Raw genomic sequence first — 21,911 nt, forward strand, 5'->3', positions numbered from 1 at the left:
GGGGGAGCTCCCTGTATACAGAGATACATGATAAGATTCTATCTGCAGCCACCACTAGAGGGAGCTCCCTGTATACAGAGATACATGATAAGATTCTGTCTGCATCCACCACTAGAGGGAGCCCCCTGTATACAGAGATACATGATAAGATTCTGTCTGCAGCCACCACTAGGGGGAGCTCCTTGTATACAGAGATACATGATAAGATTCTATCTGCAGCCACCACTAGGGGGAGCTTCTTGTAAATACAGATACATGATAAGATTCTGTCTGTAGCCACCACTAGGGGGAGCTCAGTGTATTGGAATTCATACCGCTTCCTTTGAACACAATAAAATTTCCACTTCACCACTTGCCCCACCAACCACCATCATTAATATTGAGCCCAATAGCAGTGGTTGCCTATATAGTGTGTACATCACTGACTTGAGGAGGCCCCTAGTGAATATACTGTATATTTTTGTTGCTATTATCATAATTATCATGATTAATATTCTCTTTGTCATTATTACCATTATTATTTTGTTTTTTTTTGCTGTAATTATTATTATTAATAATATAATGTTATTAATGTTCCTAATTTTTCTTTGATTACAATGATTGTTTTTTATTTTTGTTCATATTTTTATCATTATATATTTTACAATAGAATTCTTTTTGCTATTATTAGGAGGTTTATTGTTATTTTATTATTATTTTTTATATAATCCTGATGTTGATTGTTTTTTTACTTTTTTCTTTGCTATTGTTATGAATATTTTTGCTAGTTTAGATAAGACTTTGGGGTGTCAGGTTTGCGTTCATCCCTCGCTGTGACATTTCCCCCATCCTCATCCTCGCTGTGACATTTCCCCCATCCTCATCCTCGCTGTGACATTTCCCCCATCCTCATCCTCGCTGTGACATTTCCCCCATCCTTATCCTCGCTGTGACATTTCCCCCATCCTCATCCTTGCTGTGACATTTCCCCCATCCTCATCCTCGCTGTGACATTTCCCCCATCCTCATCCTCGCTGGTGCCTCCTCCGTGGGTCTGAGGTGTGCAGCTGGTTCCAGCGGTGGCCGCACATGCTCACTCCGCACCTCCCAGCCTCCGGCTCTCATTCATCCTGTAAGATCTGTGTTTGGTTCCTGATTCCGGAGAGCAGGATTCCCTCTGCACAATGCCGTGTCTGTGCCGCAGCCGGGCCTGCCCTGGACTGAATCTGGTGCGTGAGCGTCCATAGAGGGATGGTAGGAAGACCAGGCGGTGAGCACATCTGTTCCCTGCAGTGAGACCCCACATCCTGGCAGACGTCGACTTCATCTTCCTTCGGACGGGATCATGGATTTCAGCAATTCCTCTGTGTTTGATCAACATAAAGGTGAGCCCACCGTCAAAGTCTGCTTCGCTGTTAACTCATTAATTACCGGCATCGTGCAGGCAACGGGTCACAATTACAATCTAATCGTGACCAATTAGCGCATACAAACTCCGTGCAGATGTTGTCATTGGTTGGATTTGAACTCAGGGGTCCTACCCACCGAGCCACCCTGCTGGGAGTACCCCCATAATACCTGCTCCACATATCAGTCCCCGTGTGACACATTGCCCAGCCGAGCCCCTGGAACGGTTGAGCGTCAGTCGTGACTGCATTGTTACATTGTGTCCATTCTCATGGCACTGCAGATACAATGTATCACAGTGGCCTCAGCGTAATGGAGGCTCAGAGTGGCTCCTGGCAGAATAAACACTAGTGGAAACGATCTGACATGTACGAGTTGCTATGGAAATCCAGATGGAGTGGGGCTGCCTTGTGCAGTGCAAGGATACAGCCGAAAGCGACTGCAGCAACCTGGAGCCGAGCGCTGCATCAGCGAGCGACCACCTGGCTGCGCTCTGCACACTGCTGCTACGTCCTAACCCAGCAGGTGTGTCGTACAGGTAGCGGGATGCTGCACCCGACCACAGGAGCTGACACTCTACATGGCCTTACAGTTACTGCACTGAGGATGCCAGGTCGGGGTCACCATTTTCTTGTCTCGGAAAGTTGGGTGAAAACCTTATTACAGGTTTTCTATGAGGCTGTGGGTCATTCAGGACTCTGGGAAAGTTGGGTGACAACTAATTTGGCCTCTATTACTGCTCCCACAGGGGAAGTCACTAACTTGTGAATGTTAAATCTCTGTAGAAATATTATGTAAGGATTATATACCAGAGTATTAATGGACACAATTACCATTTAGGTAAATTGGATTAAAATTTTGTTACATCAACTGTTCCCACAGGGGTTATCACCCAGATATCCTACAGCTTTAAATATTAAAACTGTCTATTACTGCAGGTACATGGTGGATGGTTGATGCATTGCAAGGCAGAATTGCTATCCAAAAGTTTAGGAAAGTTGGGTGACAGCCCTGCTGAGTGCTGTAGTGCACTAGGGGGAGTTCCTTGTATACAAAGATAAATGATAAGATCCTGTCTGCAGCCACCACTAGGGGGAGCTCCCTGTATACAGAGATACATGATAAGATCCTGTCTTCAGTCACCACTAGGGGGAGCTCCCTGTATACAGAGATACATGATAAGATTCTGTATTCAGTCACCACTAGGGGGAGCTCCCTGTATACAGAGATACATGATAAGATTCTGTCTTCAGTCACCACTAGGGGGAGCTCCCTGCATTCAGAGATACATAATAAGATTCTGTCTGCAGCCACCACAAGGGGGAGCTCCCTGTATACAGAGATACATGATAAGATTCTGTCTGCAGCCACCACTAGGGGGAGCTCCCTGTATTCAGAGATACATGATAAGATTCGGTCTGCAGCCACCACTAGGGGGAGCTCTCTGTATACAGAGATGCATAATAAGAATCTGTCTGCAGCCACCACTAGGGGGAGCTCCCTGTATACAGAGAAACATGAAAAGATTCTATCTGCAGCCACCAACAGGGGGAGATCCCTGTATACAGGGATACATGATAAGATTTTGTCTGCAGCCACCACTAGGGGGAGATCCCTGCATACAGAGATACATAATATGATTCAACCTGCATCCACCACTAGGGGGAGTTCTCTGTATACAGAGATACATGGTAAGATTCTGTCTGCAGCCACCACTAGAGGGAGCTCCCTGTATTCAAAGAAACATGATGATTATGTCTGCAGTCACCACTAGGGGGAGCTTCATGATAAGATTCTGCCTGCAGCCAAGACTAGGGAGAGCTCCCTGTAGCAAGAGATATATGATAATATTTTGTCTGCAGTCACCACTAGGGGGAGCTCCCTGTATACAAAGATACATGATAACATTCTGTCTGAAGCCACCACTAGGGGGAGCTCCCTGTAGACAGAGATACATGATAAGATTCTGTCTGCAGTCACCACTAGAGGGAGCTCTCTGCATTCAGAGATACATGATAAGATTCAGTCTGCAATCACCATTAGGGGGAGCTCCCTTTATACAAAGATACAGGATAAGATTCTGTCTGCAGCCACCACTAGGGGGAGCTACCTGCATACTGAGATACATGATAAGATTCTGTCTGCAGTCACCACTAGGGGGACCTCCCTGTATACAGAGATACATAATAAGAACCTGGCAGCTTCCACCACTAGAGGGAGCTCCCTGTATTCAATGAAACATGATGCTTATGTCTCCAGTCACCACTAGGGGGAGCTCCCTGTACCAATAGATACATGATAAGATTCTGTCTGCAGTCACCACTAGTGGGAGCTCCCTGTACACAGAGATAAATGATGATTATGTCTGAAGCCATCACTAGGGGGAGCTCCCTCCATACAGAGATACATGATAAGATTCTGTCTTCAGTCACCACTAGGGGGAGCTCCCTGAATACAGAGATATACGATAAGATTATGTCTGCAGCTTCCACCACTAGGGGGAGTTCCCTGTATACAGAGATACAAGATAAGATTCTGTCTGCAGCCACCACTAGGGGGAGCTCCCTGTACACAGAGATACATGATATGGTTCTGCCTGCATCCACCACTAGGGGGAGCTCCCTGTATACAGAGATACATGATAAGATTCTGTCTGCAGCCACCACTAGGGGGAGCTCCATGTACACAGAGATACATGGTAAGATTCTGTCTGCAGCCACCACTAAAGGGAGCTCCCTGTATTCAAATATACATGATAAGGTTCTGTCTGCAGCCACCACTAGGGGGAGCTCCTTTTACCTAGAGATACATGATAAGATTCTGTCTGCAGCCACCACAAGGGAGAGCTCCTTGCATACAGAGATGCAAGATAAGATTCTACTTGCAGCCTCCACTAGGGGAGCTCCCACTAGTGGTGGTGGAACACAGGGGGTGGGGTTTGAAGGAGGACAGGGGAGGGGGTGTGGAGAAGGAGAGGGGAGGGGGTATGGAGAAGGACAGGGAAGGGGGTGTGGAGAAGGACAGGGGAGGTGGTGAGGAGAAGGACAGGGGAGGTGGTGTGGAGGAGGACAGGGGAGGTGGTGTGAAGGAGGACAGGGGAGGTGGTGTGGAGGAGGACAGGGGAGGTGGTGTGGAGAAGGACACGGGAGGTGGTGTGGAGGAGGACAGGGGAGGTGTGGAGGAGGACAGGGGAGGTGGTGTGACAGAGGACAGGGTAGGAGGTGTGACTGAGGACAGGGGAGGAGGTGTGACTGAGGACAGGGGAGGTGGTGTGGAGGAGGACAGGGGAGGTGGTGTGACGGAGGACAGGGGAGGAGGTGTGGAGGAGGACAGGGGAGGTGGTGTGGAGGAGGACACGGGAGGTGGTGTGACTGAGGACAGGGGAGGAGGTGTGACTGAGGACAGGGGAGGAGGTGTGGAGGAGGACACGGGAGGTGGTGTGACAGAGGACAGGGTAGGAGGTGTGACTGAGGACAGGGGAGGAGGTGTGACTGAGGACAGGGGAGGTGGTGTGGAGGAGGACAGGGGAGGTGGTGTGACGGAGGACGGGGAGGAGGTGTGGAGGAGGACAGGGGAGGTGGTGTGGAGGAGGACACGGGAGGTGGTGTGACTGAGGACAGGGGAGGAGGTGTGACTGAGGACAGGGGAGGAGGTGTGGAGGAGGACAGGGGAGGTGTGGAGGAGGACAGGGGAGGTGGTGTGACAGAGGACAGGGGAGGTGGTGTGGAGGAGGACAGGGGAGGTGGTGTGACTGAAGACAGGGGAGGTGGTGTGGAGGAGGACAGGGGAGGTGGTGTGGAGGAGGACAGGGGAGGTGGTGTCGAGAAGGACAGGGGAGGTGGTGTGGAGAAGGACAGGGGAGGTGGTGTGGAGGAGGACAGGGGAGGTGTGGAGGAGGACAGGGGAGGTGGTGTGACAGAGGACAGGGAGGTTGTGTGGAGGAGGACAGGGGAGGTGGTGTGACTGAGGACAGGGGAGGTGGTGTGGAGGAGGACAGGGGAGGTGGTGTGACGGAGGACAGGGGAGGTGGTGTGGAGGAGGACAGAGGAGGTGGTGTGGAGGAGGACAGGGGAGGTGGTGTGGAGGAGGACAGAGGAGGTGGTGTGGAGGAGGACAGGGGAGGTGGTGTGGAGGAGGAAGGGGGGTCTGGGTGGAGAGGACAGAAGGGCAGGGTGATGATGGAGAAGTTTGTAGGAGACAGAAGAATCTGGAGGGAACAGAGGGGTCTTGAGGGTACAGAGAAGTCCGTACATAAACTAGGAGTCTGGCAGCGTCTTTTTCCCCTCTCCCCATTCAGAACATGTACATGCTTGGTGGAATTGTGTGTATCTGTATGAGGAGGTCAGGAGATATAGTAGTGGACAGGTAGATAAGGTGTATGACCACACCATCAGGACCTTGCTGGTAAGATATGTGACATACGACCTGGATCTTTGGCTCTGCTGCGGTTCTGAGCTCCGGCTTCTCCTTTCCCAGCGGTATTAGGATACTACAGTGTAACGCTGCCATCTGTGGCTCTGAGATCAGTGCGGTACCGCAGGACTCCACATCTAACATGGTAAATATGTGAGATGAGACCTCCAGACAAGTCTGCGCTCAGCGGGGGTCCGCAGCTCCTCCTGCTTGGTAAAATGTCATTTTGAGGTTAGACAGATCGCAGGAGCTGAGAGCGATCGCTGGGATGGAAATATTACAAGCTGCACAAATCATATTATAATATTATAGGAAACATAAAAGGACACATATAATGGGTGAGGGCACAGCAGCGTCGGTGCTAATCTGTGACAGCTGGTATAACACTGGGAGCGGCCACAGTGGCGCCATGTGCATCATACAGACATACAGACGATGCTTCGTAGCTACTAAAGACTCTTAGACCTCATGAATGAGATTATAACACAGCTCCGAACAAAATCCCGGCTGGAGTACAACACCCCGGGCATCTATGGGCGCACACTGTACTGGACGCCTCAGAGCTTACAGTCGGCTTTTCTGTTGGAATTATAAATTTCACCATCATTCTTTTAAGCATCTGTCCTAAGAGAAGATATGTCGTATATATGGTGCTATGTCCAGGAATCATGCAACTGCACACTGCAGCTCTGCTGTGTGCATGACGCCTAAAAGTGCATTTTCAAACTGAAACACTAGCGTTTTCCAATCTAAACAAGGTTCTTTGCTCATTGATTACTTAAAATATCATTATGGAGGTCAACACTCTCTGATTCAGAGCTCTAAATTCACTGCATAGACATACATACAATCTTTCTCATTTCAACCACCACTAGGGGGAGCTCCATGTATAGAGAGATACATGATACGATTTTCTCTTCAGCCACCACTAGGGGGAGCTCCCTGTATACAGAGATACATTATAAGATTCTGTCTGCAGCCACCACTAGGGGGAGCTCCCTGTATACAGAGATACATGATAAGATTCTGTCTGCAGCCACCACTAGGGGGAGCTCCCTGTATACAGAGGTACATGATAAGATCCTGTCTGCAGCCACCACTAGAGGAAGCTCCTTGTATACAGCAATACATGATAAGATTCTGTCTGCAGCCACCACTAGGGGGAGCTCCCTGTATACAGAGATACATGATAAGATTCTGTCTGCAGCCACCGTTAGGGAGAGCTCCCTGTATACAGAGATACATGAAAAAAATCTTTCTCCTTTCAACCACCACTAGGGGGAGCTCCCTGTATACAGAGATACATGATACAATTTTCTCTGCAGCCACCACTAGGGGGAGCTCCCTGATACAGCAATACATGATGACATTCTGTCTGCAGCCACCACTAGGGGGAGCTCCCTGTATACAGCAATACATGATAACATTCTGTCTGCAACCACCACTAGGGGGAGCTCCCTGTATACAGAGATACATGATAAGATTCTGTCTGCAGCCACCACAAGGGGGAGCTCCTTGTATACAGAGAAATATTATAACATTCTGTCTGCAGCCACCACTAGGAGCAGCTCCCTGTATACAGAGATACATGATAAGATCCTGTCTGCAGCCACCACTAGGGGGAGCTCCCTGTATACTGAGATACATGATAAGATTATGTCTGTAGCCACCACTAGGGGGAGCTCCCTGTATACAGAGATACATGATAAGATTCTGTCTGCAGCCTCCACTAGAGGGAGCTCCCTGCATTTGTTAGTGACTAATAGCACAGTTTACATTGAGATTCCCCATGAGGTGGTGGGTGGGAAACAGAATTTTACTACTATAAGGCTGTGTGCCCACGATGCGTTTTTAAGCGTTTCCGCAGCGGCAAAAGTGCTTCAGAAACGCTTAAAAAACGCATGGTAGAAGGCCTGCCATGTTCTCCAATGATAATCCGCATGTGCTGTGCTCAAGCTGCAGAAATTTCCGCTGCGGATTATCATTGCGGAAAAAAACGCAGCACTACCAATTATTTTGCGGAAGCGATGCGTTTTTGCTGCCATTGACTTGCATTAGAACGCATGGAATCCGCATCACTGCATCTGTACATGCAGAATCCATGCGTTTCAATGTGCAGATGGTACCCGGGTGTGGAGGACAGGAGACTCTCCTCCGGACCCGGGTACCATAGAACCTGTAAAAAAAGAATAAAATAAAAAATAAATATGATGCTTACCTTCTGGCGGCCCCCGCTGCGCTCCTCCTCTCATGCCGGCAACTCGCGATGGACTGACGGACCTGCATTGACGTCATAGTCATGTGACGGCAGGTCCTTCAGTGTACCGCGATCTGCTGGCAGTCAGCACCGAGTGAAGCAAGACTCTGGGGTCCATCGGAAGGTAAGTATAGATTTATTTTTTATTTTTTTACATTCTCTCGGGTCACACTATATAAATCCATGCCGGTTGCCGGTTGCATGGATTTATATAGTGTGACCAAGTTGTCAAGCACTTTCCACATGATGCTCAAATTGCTTGGAAAGCGCTTGACAACCCGCATGCGGAAATGCAAGTGAAGAACGCTTCACATCCGCATGTTCCTGGCAGGAAAACGCATGTACAATCCGCATGTACAATCCGCATGTACAATCCACATGTACAATCCGCATGCGTTTTTTTCTGCCAGGGAGATGCAGAAACGCTCAGGAAAAATCCGGAGCATTTCTGCATCGTGGGCACATAGCCTAAAGCACCCAGGTCCGGAGGAGAGTCTCCTCTTCTCCACACCCGGGTACCATCCGCACATTGAAACGCATGGAATGCGCATCTACATATACAGTGATGCGGATTCCATGCGTTCCAATGCAAGTCAATGGCGGTGAAAGCGCTGAGCTTCCGCAAAATAATTGGTAGTGCTGCGTTTTTTTCCGCAATGATAATCTGCAGCGGAAATTTCTGCATCATGTGCACAGCACATGCGGATTATCATTGGAGAACATGGCAGGCCTTCTACCATGCGTTTTTTAAGCGTTTCTGAAGCACTTTTGCCGCTGCGGAAACGCTTAAAAAACGCATCGTGGGCACACAGCCTAACTCCATGTATTCAGGGGATTTTGAGTTCTGTATCAGAAAAACAGAGCTCTTATAAAGAGAAGTTAAGGAATTATTCAGCGCTGGACTTTGAACATTACAGAGAGTATGGAGTATTAGAGATATTTGCTAGATGTAACTTATTATTCTGGTTGGCAGATAGTGGACAAAAAAATGAGTAAATACTGAAGAGATCCATTATTAAAATCAAATATTTTTATTTAAACAAAGTTAAAAAAACATTGAAAAAGCAGAGTGCCATATAAGGGACGCTGGACTGGCCATAGCTGATCCTCGGGAAGTTCTCTTATCCTCTGGTACTTCTCCTTTTTCCCTCTGGCCCAAGTTCTTCGGCTCCAATGGGTCTTCTTACGGCCTGCTTGTACGGGAGTCTTTATAGATATACGGGGTCTTTTGATATCACTCCTTATATGTGTACACTTCTATACTGACACTTCATCTTTGTGCACTAAGCCTTATATCTAACCTCTATACAGGGGATTACGTTTCTCCTGGTATCATTCTTTGCCATGTTTTATTTACAGGTTTGATCTATTCATTTTGTATTCTGCGGTCCTGGCATCTAAATATCTGGTGTCAGTCCACACTGCCTATGTACCTTTTTCATGTTTTTCTTAGCACTGAATTTATGCATAAGGAGGTTATAGTACCTCCCTAGTATTAATATTTCATCACTGTATACATGAAGATTAGTGTTGAGCATTCCGATACTGAAATATCGGGTATCGGCCGATACTGAAATATCGGGTATCGGCCGATATTCGCGGTATCGGAATTCCGATAGTTAATTCCGATACTTTTACAATATCGAATACCGGAATCGGAAGTTCCCATAATGTCTGCGCTCTGCAGTGTCTCTGAAGGATGACAAGCTGGATGGCAGCGCTCAGCTGCGATCCAGCCTGTCATCAGAATGCCATCGCAGCGTGAGAGAATTCTCCTGATTGTTTAAAAGACGGCGGGCGGTAAAAAGCCGCCGGCTTTTAAACAATCACACAGCCCCATACTGCTTCCCCGCAGCCTCCCACCCCGATCCTCCGCTCCCCTCGCCACCTTCCATCCTGATCGTAAGTTAGGACCGGGCGGGGAGCGCAGCACCAAGGAGCGGGGAGCGAAGGACCCGGGCGGGGAAGCCGGCAGTGAAAAGACTTCACCGCTGGCTTTCCCGTTCTGTGCTGCGCTCTCCCGCCGGTTATTTCAAATGAACAGCTGAGGTATCAGGTGATGCCGATCAGCTGTTCATTTGAAGTAGTCGCGGTGCCCTCAGAGGGTTCATGTGAGTTCATGCTTGACTGCATTGCATGAACTCACATGAACTTTCCCACGGCCGCACAGGTCAGCCTCACCTCCCAGACCATCAGCCCGTCATGATTGGTGTGTGTGGGTGTCTGTGCGCGGTGTCTGCGAGTGTGTGTGGGGTGTCTGTGCGATGTCTGCGGGTGTGCGCGGTGTCTGTGCAATGTCTGTGCGATGTCTGCGGGTGTGCGCGTGCAGGCAAACATAGGCCGATGTGACACTACTACTCCCATCGGCCTATGTCTGTCCCCCGTCCACTCGTGCCAGCAGGATCAGCTTGATGGGAGCAGTAGTTCCCATCAGCCTGATCCTGCTATTTAAACTGCCCCATATGTTATTTTGGCCCCCATAGGTTTATATTTTTGCCCCTATACGTGTTTTTTTTAGGCCCCCATATTTTTTTTTTGTTTTTGGTCCCCAATAAATTTTAAATACATTTCATTGGTGGCCAGTGGTTACCAAAAAATAAATTAGTTTATACATTACCTGTCCCCGCCGCTCGCCACCTAAAATAAAGTAAAAAATAAAAAACTACACCTATACTCACCTAGACACCTAATTCCCCGAAGCCATCGATCTCCTGTAATAAAATATAAAATAATAAACCACAACCTTATCCTTACCCCTCCGTAGTAGTCCACGAGTGTACCACGAAGATCTCCAGTTTAGAGCAGCCACATAGAATGTGACCGCTCTGAACCGCCGCCGCCGCTAGAATGACGGGGCCGTAAAGCAGCCCCGTCATTGCATAAGCGGGTTCACCGGAGTTCAGGCAGCGCTGCTCCGGTTAGCTCCTTTATGGCCCCGCTGTACCGTGAGAAATTCCCACGGTACAGCACTGCCGTAAAGGAGGTCTCCGGAGCTGCGCTGCCTGAATGCACTCCGGTGACCTCAGTCAGTGGCTCCCGCTGCCGGGAGCGGACGTGTTCCCGGCAGCGTGAGCTTACAGCAGCCATGACAGCTGTCACCATCTCCAGATGTGACAGCTATGCATGGGAGATCAGCGCAGGAACGTGGACAGGTAACTATTTTTTTTTTTAGTAAACTAAGAATTAAATAAAATGTTGTGTTATATTTCAAATAAATTATTTTTTTCTGGGTGTAGTGTGTGTTTTATTTTTAACACTTTGTAGGTTAGTAATGGGGGTGTCTTATAGACGCCCATCATTACTAACCTGGGCTTCATGGCAGCTGGCGCTGACATGAACCCCACCACTATTACCCCACTGCCACCACAACAGGGCAGTGGGAAGAGCGAGGCTAAGTGCCAGAATTGGCGCATCCTATGGATGCGCCATTTCTGGGGCGGCTGACGGCTGGTGTTTCTAGCCTGGGAGGGGGCCAATATTCATTGTACCCTTCCTGGGCTATTAATATCAGCCCCCAGCTGTCTGTCTAGCCTTTGCTAGCTATTAAAATAAGGGGGACCCCACGTCATTTTTTTGGGGGGGTCTCCCATTTTAATAGCTGGTAAAGGCTAGGTATTCAGCTGGAGGCTGATATTAGTAGCCTGGGAAGCTCCGTGGGTATTACCCCCTTCCCAGGCTTCAAACATCTGCCCCAGCCGTCTGCCTAACCTCCGCTAGAGACTAAAATTATGGGGGATCCCAAGCCAATTTTATTTTTAATAAATCCTTTATTTTAACACTAAATGACACTTGAGGGGTTAATAAAGATGCAGTCCCTAAATTATTATTTATTTTTAAATTAATTTTTCCCAAAAATTTTGACGTGGGCTTTGCCATATTTTTGTATGCCAGCCAGGTACAGCATCCAGGAACGGGCTGCCCCCAACCACCAGCTGCCTATTTGTACCTGGCCGGACACAACAATATAGGGAAGCCCTTTTTTTTTTAAATTATTTCATGAAATAATTTAAAAAAAATTGACGTGGGGCTTCTCCCTATTTTTGTGTCCAGCCAGGTACAACTAGGCAGCTGGGGGCTGGAATCCGCAGCGCAGGGAGGCCCAAGCTTTCTGGGCCACCCCCGCTGCAAATTGCAGTCCGCAGCCACCCCGGAAAATGGCGCGTACATAGAAGCGCCATCTTCTGGCGCTGTACCCAACTCATCCAGGGCCCTGGTGCGGTGGCTCACTGGGTAATAAAGGGGTTAGGGCCAGCTTGGTATTATCAGCTGGCCCTAAGCCCGAAATTCATGGGGTCACGCCAATATTAGACATGACCGCCATGAATTTCTAGTAAAGTATTTAAAAAAAACACAAACACCCAGAAAAAAGTCCTTTAATTGAAATAAACACACAATTCTTTATTGTTCTAAATTAAACCATACTTACCATCACGCCCATTCCAGCTGAAGCCAACGATCTCCTGAAATAAAAGTAAAATAAAAAAGCAACCTCATCCTTACCTTTCCATGGTTCCCACGACAGCTTCAGCTCTGCTACATCGAGATGACAGGCTGGACCTGCAGAACGCTGCCATCCAGCCTGTCATCCCGCGGACACTGAGAAGCGCAGGCTTGCTTGCGCTCCTCAGTGTCTCGCTGTGACGGCATAAAGATGAGCCGTGGTCATGTCCAATGAACTCGGCTCACCTCATGCACGTGACTGACAGCGTGGGAAAATTCTCCTGCACTCAGCGCTTCAGCGTGAGAATTCTCCCACGCTGTCAGTGACGTGCATGAGGTGAGTTCATGTCCAATGAACTCAGCTGACCTCATGCACGTCACTGACAGTGTGGGAAAATTCTCCTGCACTCAGCGCTTCAGCGTGAGAATTCTCCCACGCTGTCAGTGACGTGCATGAGGTGAGCCGAGTTCATTAGACATGAACCCGGCTCATCTGGATGCCGTCACAGAGAGACACTGAGGAGCTCAAGCATGCCTGCGCTTCTCAGTGTGTGCGGATGACAGGCTGGATGGCAGCGTTCTGCTGCGGTCCAGCCTGTCATCTCGATGTAGCAGAGCTGAAGCTGTCGTGGGAACCATGGAAAGGTAAGGATGATGTTGCTTTATTATTTTTCTTTTATTGCAGGAGATTGTTGGCTTCAGCTGGAATGGGCGTGATGGTAAGTATGGTTTAATTTAGAACAATAAAGAATTATGTCTTTATTTCAATTAAAGGACTTTATTCTGGGTGTTTGTGTTTTTTTTAACTTTGACTATGGGGTTAGTAATAGGGGTCTCTCCATTACTAACCTGGGCTTGATGTCAGCTGGCATTATAAGCTGACATCAACCCCAGCCCTATTACCCCACTGCCACCGCTACAGGGCAGTGGGAAGAGCGAGGCTAAGTGCCAGAATTGGCGCATCCTATGGATGCGCCATTTCTGGGGCGGCTGACGGCTGGTGTTTCTAGCCTGGGAGGGGGCCAATATTCATGGTACCCTTCCTGGGCTATTAATATCAGCCCCCAGCTGTCTGCCTAGCCTTTGCTAGCTATTAAATTAGGGGGGACCCCACGTCATTTTTTGGGTGGGTCCCCCATTTTGATAGCTAGTAAAGGCTAGGTATTCAGCTGGGGGCTGATATTAGTAGCCTGGGAAGCTCCGTGGGTATTACCCCCTTCCCAGGCTTCAAACATCTGCCCCAGCCGTCTGCTTAACCTCTGCTAGAGCCTAAAATTACGGGGAACCCCATGCCAATTTTTTTTTAAATAAATCCCTTATTTTAACACTAAATGACAAGTACAGTAATCAACACTATCACTGTACTTCTTATATATGTGACTGACATGTTTCTATCTATCTAATCTATGTGTGATTCTCTATTCTGTCTGTTATAAATTGTCAGGTACCGCTGCTGAATTGCCGGCCGGCTTTTTTAAAGAGATGGTGCATGAAAACACTATTATTTTTTTTAATAAATCCTTTACACTAAATGACAAGTACAGTAAGCAACACTGTCACTGTACTTCATATATATGTGACTGACATGTTTCTATCTATCTAATCTATGTGTGACGCTCTATTCTTTCTGTTCTAAATCGTCGGGTACCGGTGTATGCCGCTGATGAATTGCCGGCTTTTCGCGTAATACATTCTACATTATTCTTAGTTGTTTTACTTCATGTAGAATTAACCTACAAGGAAAGAAAGGGTTTATTTTCATTCCGATATTTCTGTCCCATTGACTTGCATTGGTTTCCGGTATCGGAATCGGCGATATCCGATACTTTTTGGGTATCGGTCCGATCCAATCCGATACGATATTTCCTGATATCGGAAGGTATCGCTCAACACTAATGAAGATACATCCCTCCAATTTGATGGTGTGTATTACATAGTTTACTCTGGCTTTCTCAGCGTCCCCTTTATGGCATTCTGCTTTTTTAATGTTTTTTTTAATTTGTTTCAATAAAGATATTTGGTTTTAATAATGGATCTCTTCGGTATTTACTCAGTCTTTTGTTTTTTGAGTCTGGGTTTGTGTTGATTTCGTGCTTCAGTGGGGAAAATAAGTATTTGATACTCTGCCGATTTTGCAAGTTTTCCCACCTACAAAGAATGGAGAGATCTGTCATTTTTATCGTAGATACAGAAAAGCACACTGTATGATTTTTACATAATTAAGTCGCATTTTATTGCATGAAATAAGTATTTGATACAATAGAAAAACAGAGCTTAATATTTGGTCCAGAAACCTTTGTTTGCAATTCCAGAGGTCAGACGTTTCCTGTAGTTCTTGACCAGGTTTGCACACACAGCAGCAGGGATTTTGGCCCCCTCCTCCATACAGATCTTCTCCAGATCTTTCAGGTTTCGGGGTTGTCGTTGGGCAACATTGAGTTTCAGCTCCCTCCAAAAATTTTCTATTGGGTTCAAGTCTGGAGACTGGCTAGGCCACTCCAGGACATTAATGGAGAAGAAGCTACCGACCATAGATTAATAGAAAGCTGGGTAGTAGGTGTAATTAAAATTGAACTTTTAATGCATTAGTTAAAACAGCCATTCAGCCCAAAAAGACAACAGCAAAATGTAAAAAAAAACAACACACAAAAGGAACACAGTTGTCACCTGCAGAATTTTAAAGGACAATTGATACAGCCATATTAACTCAGGGTGACAGGGATTTTGGCCCCCTCCTCCATACAGATCTTCTCCAGATCTTTCATGTTTCGGGGCTGTCGCTCGGCAACATTGAGTTTCAGCTCCCTCCAAAGATTTTCTATTGGGTTCAGGTCTGGAGACTGGATGGGCTGCTCCAGGACCTTGAAATGCTTCTTACAGAGCCACTGCTTAGTTATCCTGGCTGTGTGTTTTGGGTCATTTTCATCCTGGAAGACCCAGCCACGACCAATCTTCAATGCTCTTACAGAGGGAAGGAGGTTGTTGGCCAAAATCTTGTGATACATGACCCCATCCATCCTCCCTTCACAATATGGTGCAGTCATCCTGTCCCCTTTGCAGAAAAGTACCTCCAAAGTATGATGTTTCCCCCACCATGCTTCACGGTTAGGACGGTGTTCTTGGGGTCGTACTCGTGCTTCTTCTTCCTTTTTGATACCAAAAAGTTCTATTTTGGTCATCTATTTTGGTCATCTGACCACATGACCTTCTCCCATGCCTCCCCTGGATCATCCAGATGGTAACTGGCAAACTTCAAATGGGCCTGGACATGTGCTGGTGTGAGCAGAAGGACCTTGTGCGCCCTACAGGATTTTAATCCATGATAGCATAGTGTGTTACTAACGGTAATGTTTGAGACTGTGGTCCCAGCTTTCTTCAGGTCATTGACCAGCTCCTGTGTAGTTCTGGACTGATTCCTGACCTTTCTCAGAATCATCCTTACCCCATGAGGTGAGATCTTGAATGGAGCCCCAGACTGAGGAAGATTGACAGTCATCTTGTGTTTCTTCCATTTTCTAATAATTTTGCCAACAGTTGTTGCCTTCTCACCAAGCTGCTTGCCTATTGTCCTTTAGCCCATACCAGCCTTGTGCAGGTCTACAATTTTGTCCCTGGTGTCCTTACACATCTGTTTGGTCATGGCCATGGTGGCGAGGTTGGAGTGTTATTGAGTGTGTGGATAGGTGTCTTTTATACGGTTAACGAGTTCAAACAGGTGCAATTAATACAGGTAATGAGTTCAGAGTAGGAGGCTTCTTAAAGAAAAACTAACAGGTCTGTGAGAGCCAGAATTCTTGCTGGTTGGTCGGTGATCAAATACTTATTTCATGCAATAAAATGCAATTTAATTATGTAAGAATCATACAATGTGATTTTCTGTTTTTTTTTTTTTTAGATTCTGTCTCTCACAGGTGAAGTGACCTACGATAAAAATTACAGATCTCTCCATTCTTTGTAGGTGGGAAAACTTGCAAAATCGGCAGTGTATCAAATACTTATTTTCCCCACTGTGTGTGAAGTGCTATTTAACACTGTTTTTGGACATTTGGCTGGCAAATAGTGTAGTATCTCTTTAACAGATCTCACATCTGCACTACTTCTCTGCACACTGTAATGCAGCAAAGTCAGCTCCATATGCGCTGTATTTTTCTGTTTTATATGGGAATTGTTTATTTTGGGTGACATTTTTGATTGTTCGTTTGGTAAAGCAGATCTCTCTGGTTCTCTGGAGTTAAAGAGGAGCGGTCACTTGATCAAAAAAAAGATTGCATTAAACCTTGTAAAAAATCCCCGAGCTCCCCTGATTCTGCTGCATTTTTCAGTTTTGTGCTGCGTCGCTCAATTGTAAAGATATTCACATTTGTTTCTTCTGGAGCACAGCATGTGAAATCTCTGCTTGCAGACCAACTTGGATTTTCTTCAGTCTTCTCTAGCGACATGTGCTTTCATTTCTAATAACTAGACGCTGTCAATCACAGCTCGGCAGCTAATCTAGCAGTCTCAGACAATGCTGAGTTGTGATTGGCAGAGTCTGGGAGAAAGGGGTGAAAGTGCATGTCACTAGAGAGGATGCTGGAGAAACGCCCACTTGGAAATTTCACATACTGCACTACAAAAGCAACAAATGTGAATATCTCTGTAATGGAGCGACACAGCACAAAATGGAAAAGAACATCAGAATTAGGGGAGCTCAGGGATTTTTACAAGTTAACTACATTTTTTTTTCTTTTTTTTACATGCATGTATATTTGACTAAAAATATTTTTTGAAATTGGGTTTTATGAAAAATGTTGCACCCTTTGCCTTCTATAGCCTCTGTCTATTGCTGGCTGCAGAATGAGTTAACTTAGAATCCATTAGTGAGCTCATTCTGAAGGTTCAATGGTAGCATTTCTAACTTTTATCTGATTTTTCTTTTAGCTCCAGTCAGCGTATTTATAACCACAGACCACATGAAAGTTGAAGGAGCAGGGAAACAAAGAGCTTGTACAAGCAAAATGGTGTAAATTTTTTAATGAAACCAAAGTGCGAAAATGATTTTTAGCCACAAATACTTGCATTTAAGTAAAAACAAAAAAACGAAACCTTCCCCATAACTAAAATAAGTGGATGTTGTTTATTTACAATGACAATTTGCATTGCACCTTCTTGGTTACAGCAGCTGATCATACGGAGTCCAAACAGCAGGACCCTCCGTCATCTGTCCGTCTTTAGAAATCAGTGATTTAAAGAGGGATGACTGTTGACATTTCTTTCTAAGGCTGCGTGCACACGATGCGTTTTTCATGCGTTTCCGCTGCCATTGACTTGCATTGAGATGCACATAATCCGTGTCTGTACATTTGTACAAGCGGATATCATGTGTCTCAATGTGCGGATGGTACCCAGTTCTGGAGGAGAGGAGACTCTCATCCAGACCTGGGTACCATTGTACCTGTAAAAAAAAGAATAAAATAAAAAAGAAAGTTTATATTCACCTGTCCGGCGGCCCCTGCAGCGCTTCTCCTTCCAGGACCTGAGATGACGTCGCGGTCATGTGACCGCAGGCTGTCTCGCGAGATGCCGGCAACCCGGAAGAAGCCAGGACGAGTGCTGCAGCACACACGGCGGGGGATCGGGGGTGAGTATAGCTTTATTTTTTTTATTTTTACGGTCACACTGTATAAATGCATGCCTTTTGCATGGATTTATACAGTGTGACCTAGTTGTCAAGCACTTTCCAAGTGATGCTATCGCCTGGAAAGTGCTTGTCAGTCCGCATGCGGAAACACATGCGTTAACGCATGTGGATACGCATGTGAATCCGCATGTATTCTGCAGGAAAAAGGCATGCACAATCTGCATGCGTTTTTTCTGCCAGGGAGATGCAGAAATGCTGCAGAAATTTTCTGCTTCATTTCTGCATCGTGGGCACATAGCCTTAGTGTCATTTGTCATTACTGAGAACATAAGATATTTTCCGCTTGCTGTCACTGAATGAGAAAAGTCTACAGATGTATAACCCTGAACATGTCTGGTCCTGATCTTAGCTGATACAATGTATCCAGTGCAGAGAATGCTCTGTGAGCGAAAAATTCCGGACTCCAGAATGATACATTGTAACAATCCAGCAGAGATCTGTGCGGCTGCTGCTGATGTGTTTCGCTCACAGAGCATTGTCTGCACTGGATACATTGTAACAATCCAGCAGAGATCTGTGCAGCTGCTGCTGATGTGTTTGGCTCACAGAGCATTGTCTACACTGGATACATTGTAACAATCCAGCAGAGATCTGTGCAGCTGCTGCTGTTGTGTTTAGCTCACAGAGCATTGTCTGCACTGGATACATTGTAACAATCCAGCAGAGATCTGTGCAGCTGCTGCTGATGTGTTTAGCTCGCAGAGCATTGTCTGCACTGGATACATTGTAACAATCCAGCAGAGATCTGTGCAGCTGCTGCTGATGTGTTTGGCTCACAGAGCATTGTCTGCACTGGATACATTGTAACAATCCAGCAGAGATCTGTGCAGCTGCTGCTGATGTGTTTAGCTCACAGAGCATTGTCTGCACTGGATACATTGTAACAATCCAGCAGAGATCTGTGCAGCTGCTGCTGATGTGTTTGGCCCACAGAGCATTGTCTGCACTGGATACATTGTAACAATCCAGCAGAGATCTGTGCGGTTGCTGCTGATGTGTTTGGCTCACAGAGCATTGTCTGCACTGGATACATTGTAACAATCCAGCAGAGATCTGTGCGGCTGCTGCTGATGTGTTTGGCTCACAGAGCATTGTCTGCACTGGATACATTGTAACAATCCAGCAGAGATCTGTGCGGCTGCTGCTGATGTGTTTGGCTCACAGAGCATTGTCTGCACTGGATACATTGTAACAATCCAGTAGAGATCTGTGCGGCTGCTGCTGATGTGTTTGGCTCACAGAGCATTGTCTGCACTGGATACATTGTAACAATCCAGCAGAGATCTGTGCAGCTGCTGCTGATGTGTATAGCTCACAGAGCATTGTCTGCACTGGATACATTGTAACAATCCAGCAGAGATCTGTGCAGCTGCTGCTGATGTGTTTAGCTCACAGAGCATTGTCTGCACAGGATACATTGTAACAATCCAGCAGAGATCTGTGCGGCTGCTGCTGATGTGTTTAGCTCACAGAGCGTTGTCTACACTGGATACATTGTAACAATCCAGCAGAGATCTGTGCGGCTGCTGCTGATGTGTTTCGCTCACAGAGCATTGTCTGCACTGGATACATTGTAACAATCCAGCAGAGATCTGCGCAGCTGCTGCTGATGTGTTTCGCTCACAGAGCATTGTCTGCACTGGATACATTGTAACAATCCAGCAGAGATCTGCGCAGCTGCTGCTGATGTGTTTAGCTCACAGAGCATTGTCTGCACTGGATACATTGTAACAATCCAGCAGAGATCTGTGCGGCTGCTGCTGATGTGTTTCGCTCACAGAGCATTGTCTGCACTGGATACATTGTAACAATCCAGCAGAGATCTGCGCAGCTGCTGCTGATGTGTTTCGCTCACAGAGCATTGTCTGCACTGGATACATTGTAACAATCCAGCAGAGATCTGTGTGACGCGCCCCCTGGGACATATTCCTTTTTGAGGGGAATACCCGGCACCGGATCAGATGGGGGGGTTGTAGTCTCCGAGCGGCTGTGACCCGGCCCGTGCCCAGGGCGTCAAACTCAGTGTTATGTGGCAGTCCTACAGATGTTATTAAGAGTTCTTTTGTGTCGACTACGCCACCCGTTGTGATGCGGTCACTGTGGCCGCCGCTGCAGCAGGGTCCGCTGAGGCTGATGGTGGGTGCGCAGCTTGGTGGGATAACCCCCAACGGGAGGGGTATAGCCTCAGGGGGAACAGGTGCAGAGGATGGGGGTTGTGGTGGTGCAGTGCAGACGGCAATGAAGACAGAGTCGGGTTGTGCAGTTAAGGGTGTTTACTTACTGCAGATGTTGTACTGGTCACTCCAGCTTCGAGTGACCACCCGAGCCGTGCTGCATCCACCAGGTCCTGGATCCAGCCAACCCCCAAACAAGTCCGGAGCGTGGCCCTGAGCTCTCCTTCTGTCCCGTTCTCTGACCGTCCCCACCAGTGATCCACCTAGGTCCAGCTCCCTCGGGCCTTCTGTTGGGACACCCTTGGCCTTGGGTTCCCTGACCCTTCATGTGGTGTGCCTTCGGGGTGGATGTGGTGGGTGACCGTGGCAAACGCTGCCCACGGTCTCCGGTCTCTGGCTGGGGAGTGTTTTTACCCCCACCAGCTTGGGTTCCGGTACCCTGTGCCGACTCTTCACCCGGGGATTTAAGTTGGGATCTTGGAGTCCTTTTCTGCTGTTTTCCCCTCTGGGTCTCTCTCTCTCTTCTCCTCTCTCACTCTGGGTCTTTCTTCTCCTCTGCTCGCTGACTTGTTCTCTGCATCTGACCCTGTTCTTTGATGGTGCCCACCTTATATACACCCTCTATGTGTGAGCTCAGGTGACCAGCACCCAATGAGCTCCTATCTTTACCCAGGCTGCTCCCCCTATCTGCCCCTACACTACTTGGGATGTACCACCCCCCTCCCACTCCAGCCAGGAACAGACTCGGTCGTACCTGCACATTTCTAAGTGGGAGTACCGTCGGTCTGCTCCTCGGAAATGGGATGTGTGTAGTGCATGCAGCCTACCGAGCTCAGGTCCACTCTCCATCCTTGCCCGGGAGTGGAATATCACACCTCTGGGTTGAGGTGCAATACCCCTGTAGCAGCCGAATCCTCAGGGTGCTACATTCCCCCCTGGTAAATCACAGCACGTCCTCGGGCTGTAAGACAAAAACACCAAAACATACAAATTTTTTTGCATAACATATAAAACATATAAAACAACATATATTAGCATATAAAACATTCTCGTCGTCTCTTGTTTCCTCCTCCGGTCACTGTGCAACGTGTGACCGGGTAAAGTGCGACAGTCTTTCTAGAAACATGGTTTTCCTGTAAAACCAGTAGGGGGCGCTTTAGGAAGCGCAACTATATACAGGGGAAGTTGGCCGCTCTCAGTCCTCGGCCAGGTAAAGGGAAGGGAATGGCTGCTCACAGTCCTCAGCCTGGTATGCATACGGAATAACGGGTAAACAGTTCACTCAGCTGGTCCCAACGGGGACTATATATATGTAGCAACAGTTTCTTTGGTACCCGGTCGGGTAACTATTTACATCTACTGCTCTGCCGCACTCAACGGCGTCTTCCTCCTGCTCTTTGCTTGTAGCTGGTTGTAACTTCAGACCCGTCCGGGTCCTCTTGCTCCTCCTCCTCGCACCGCAACTCCTCCTCCGTCAGGCGGTGTACGTGGAGGGCGTAAGGTCCTTTGGCACACTTGTGCCGGGTGAAGGTGACCTCGTCTCCGATGTAGAGGTCACGAC

The 21,911-nt window shown here is 47.5% G+C and overlaps 1 protein-coding gene across 3 annotated transcripts in view; it reads left to right on the plus strand.

Annotated features, from left to right (window-relative positions):
* The first annotated feature begins 937 nt into the window (after positions 1 to 937).
* Positions 938 to 21,911, plus strand: part of ANKRD55 (ankyrin repeat domain 55) — a 108,431-nt gene continuing 87,457 nt past the window's right edge. The window contains exon 1 of one of the 3 annotated variants that reach the window (XM_073682179.1): positions 938 to 1,364. In XM_073682179.1, coding sequence (XP_073538280.1) covers positions 1,325 to 1,364 — 40 coding nt within the window. In that variant the 5' untranslated portion in view covers positions 938 to 1,324. The remainder of the gene's footprint in view (positions 1,365 to 21,911) is intronic. The other 2 variants (XM_073682192.1, XM_073682187.1) reach the window with 2 other exon arrangements.

This window comes from Phyllobates terribilis, unplaced genomic scaffold (assembly GCF_046119375.1).
Source record: "Phyllobates terribilis strain yellow unplaced genomic scaffold, ASM4611937v1 Scaffold_1__5_contigs__length_1240528914, whole genome shotgun sequence".
NCBI lineage: Eukaryota > Metazoa > Chordata > Amphibia > Anura > Dendrobatidae > Phyllobates > Phyllobates terribilis.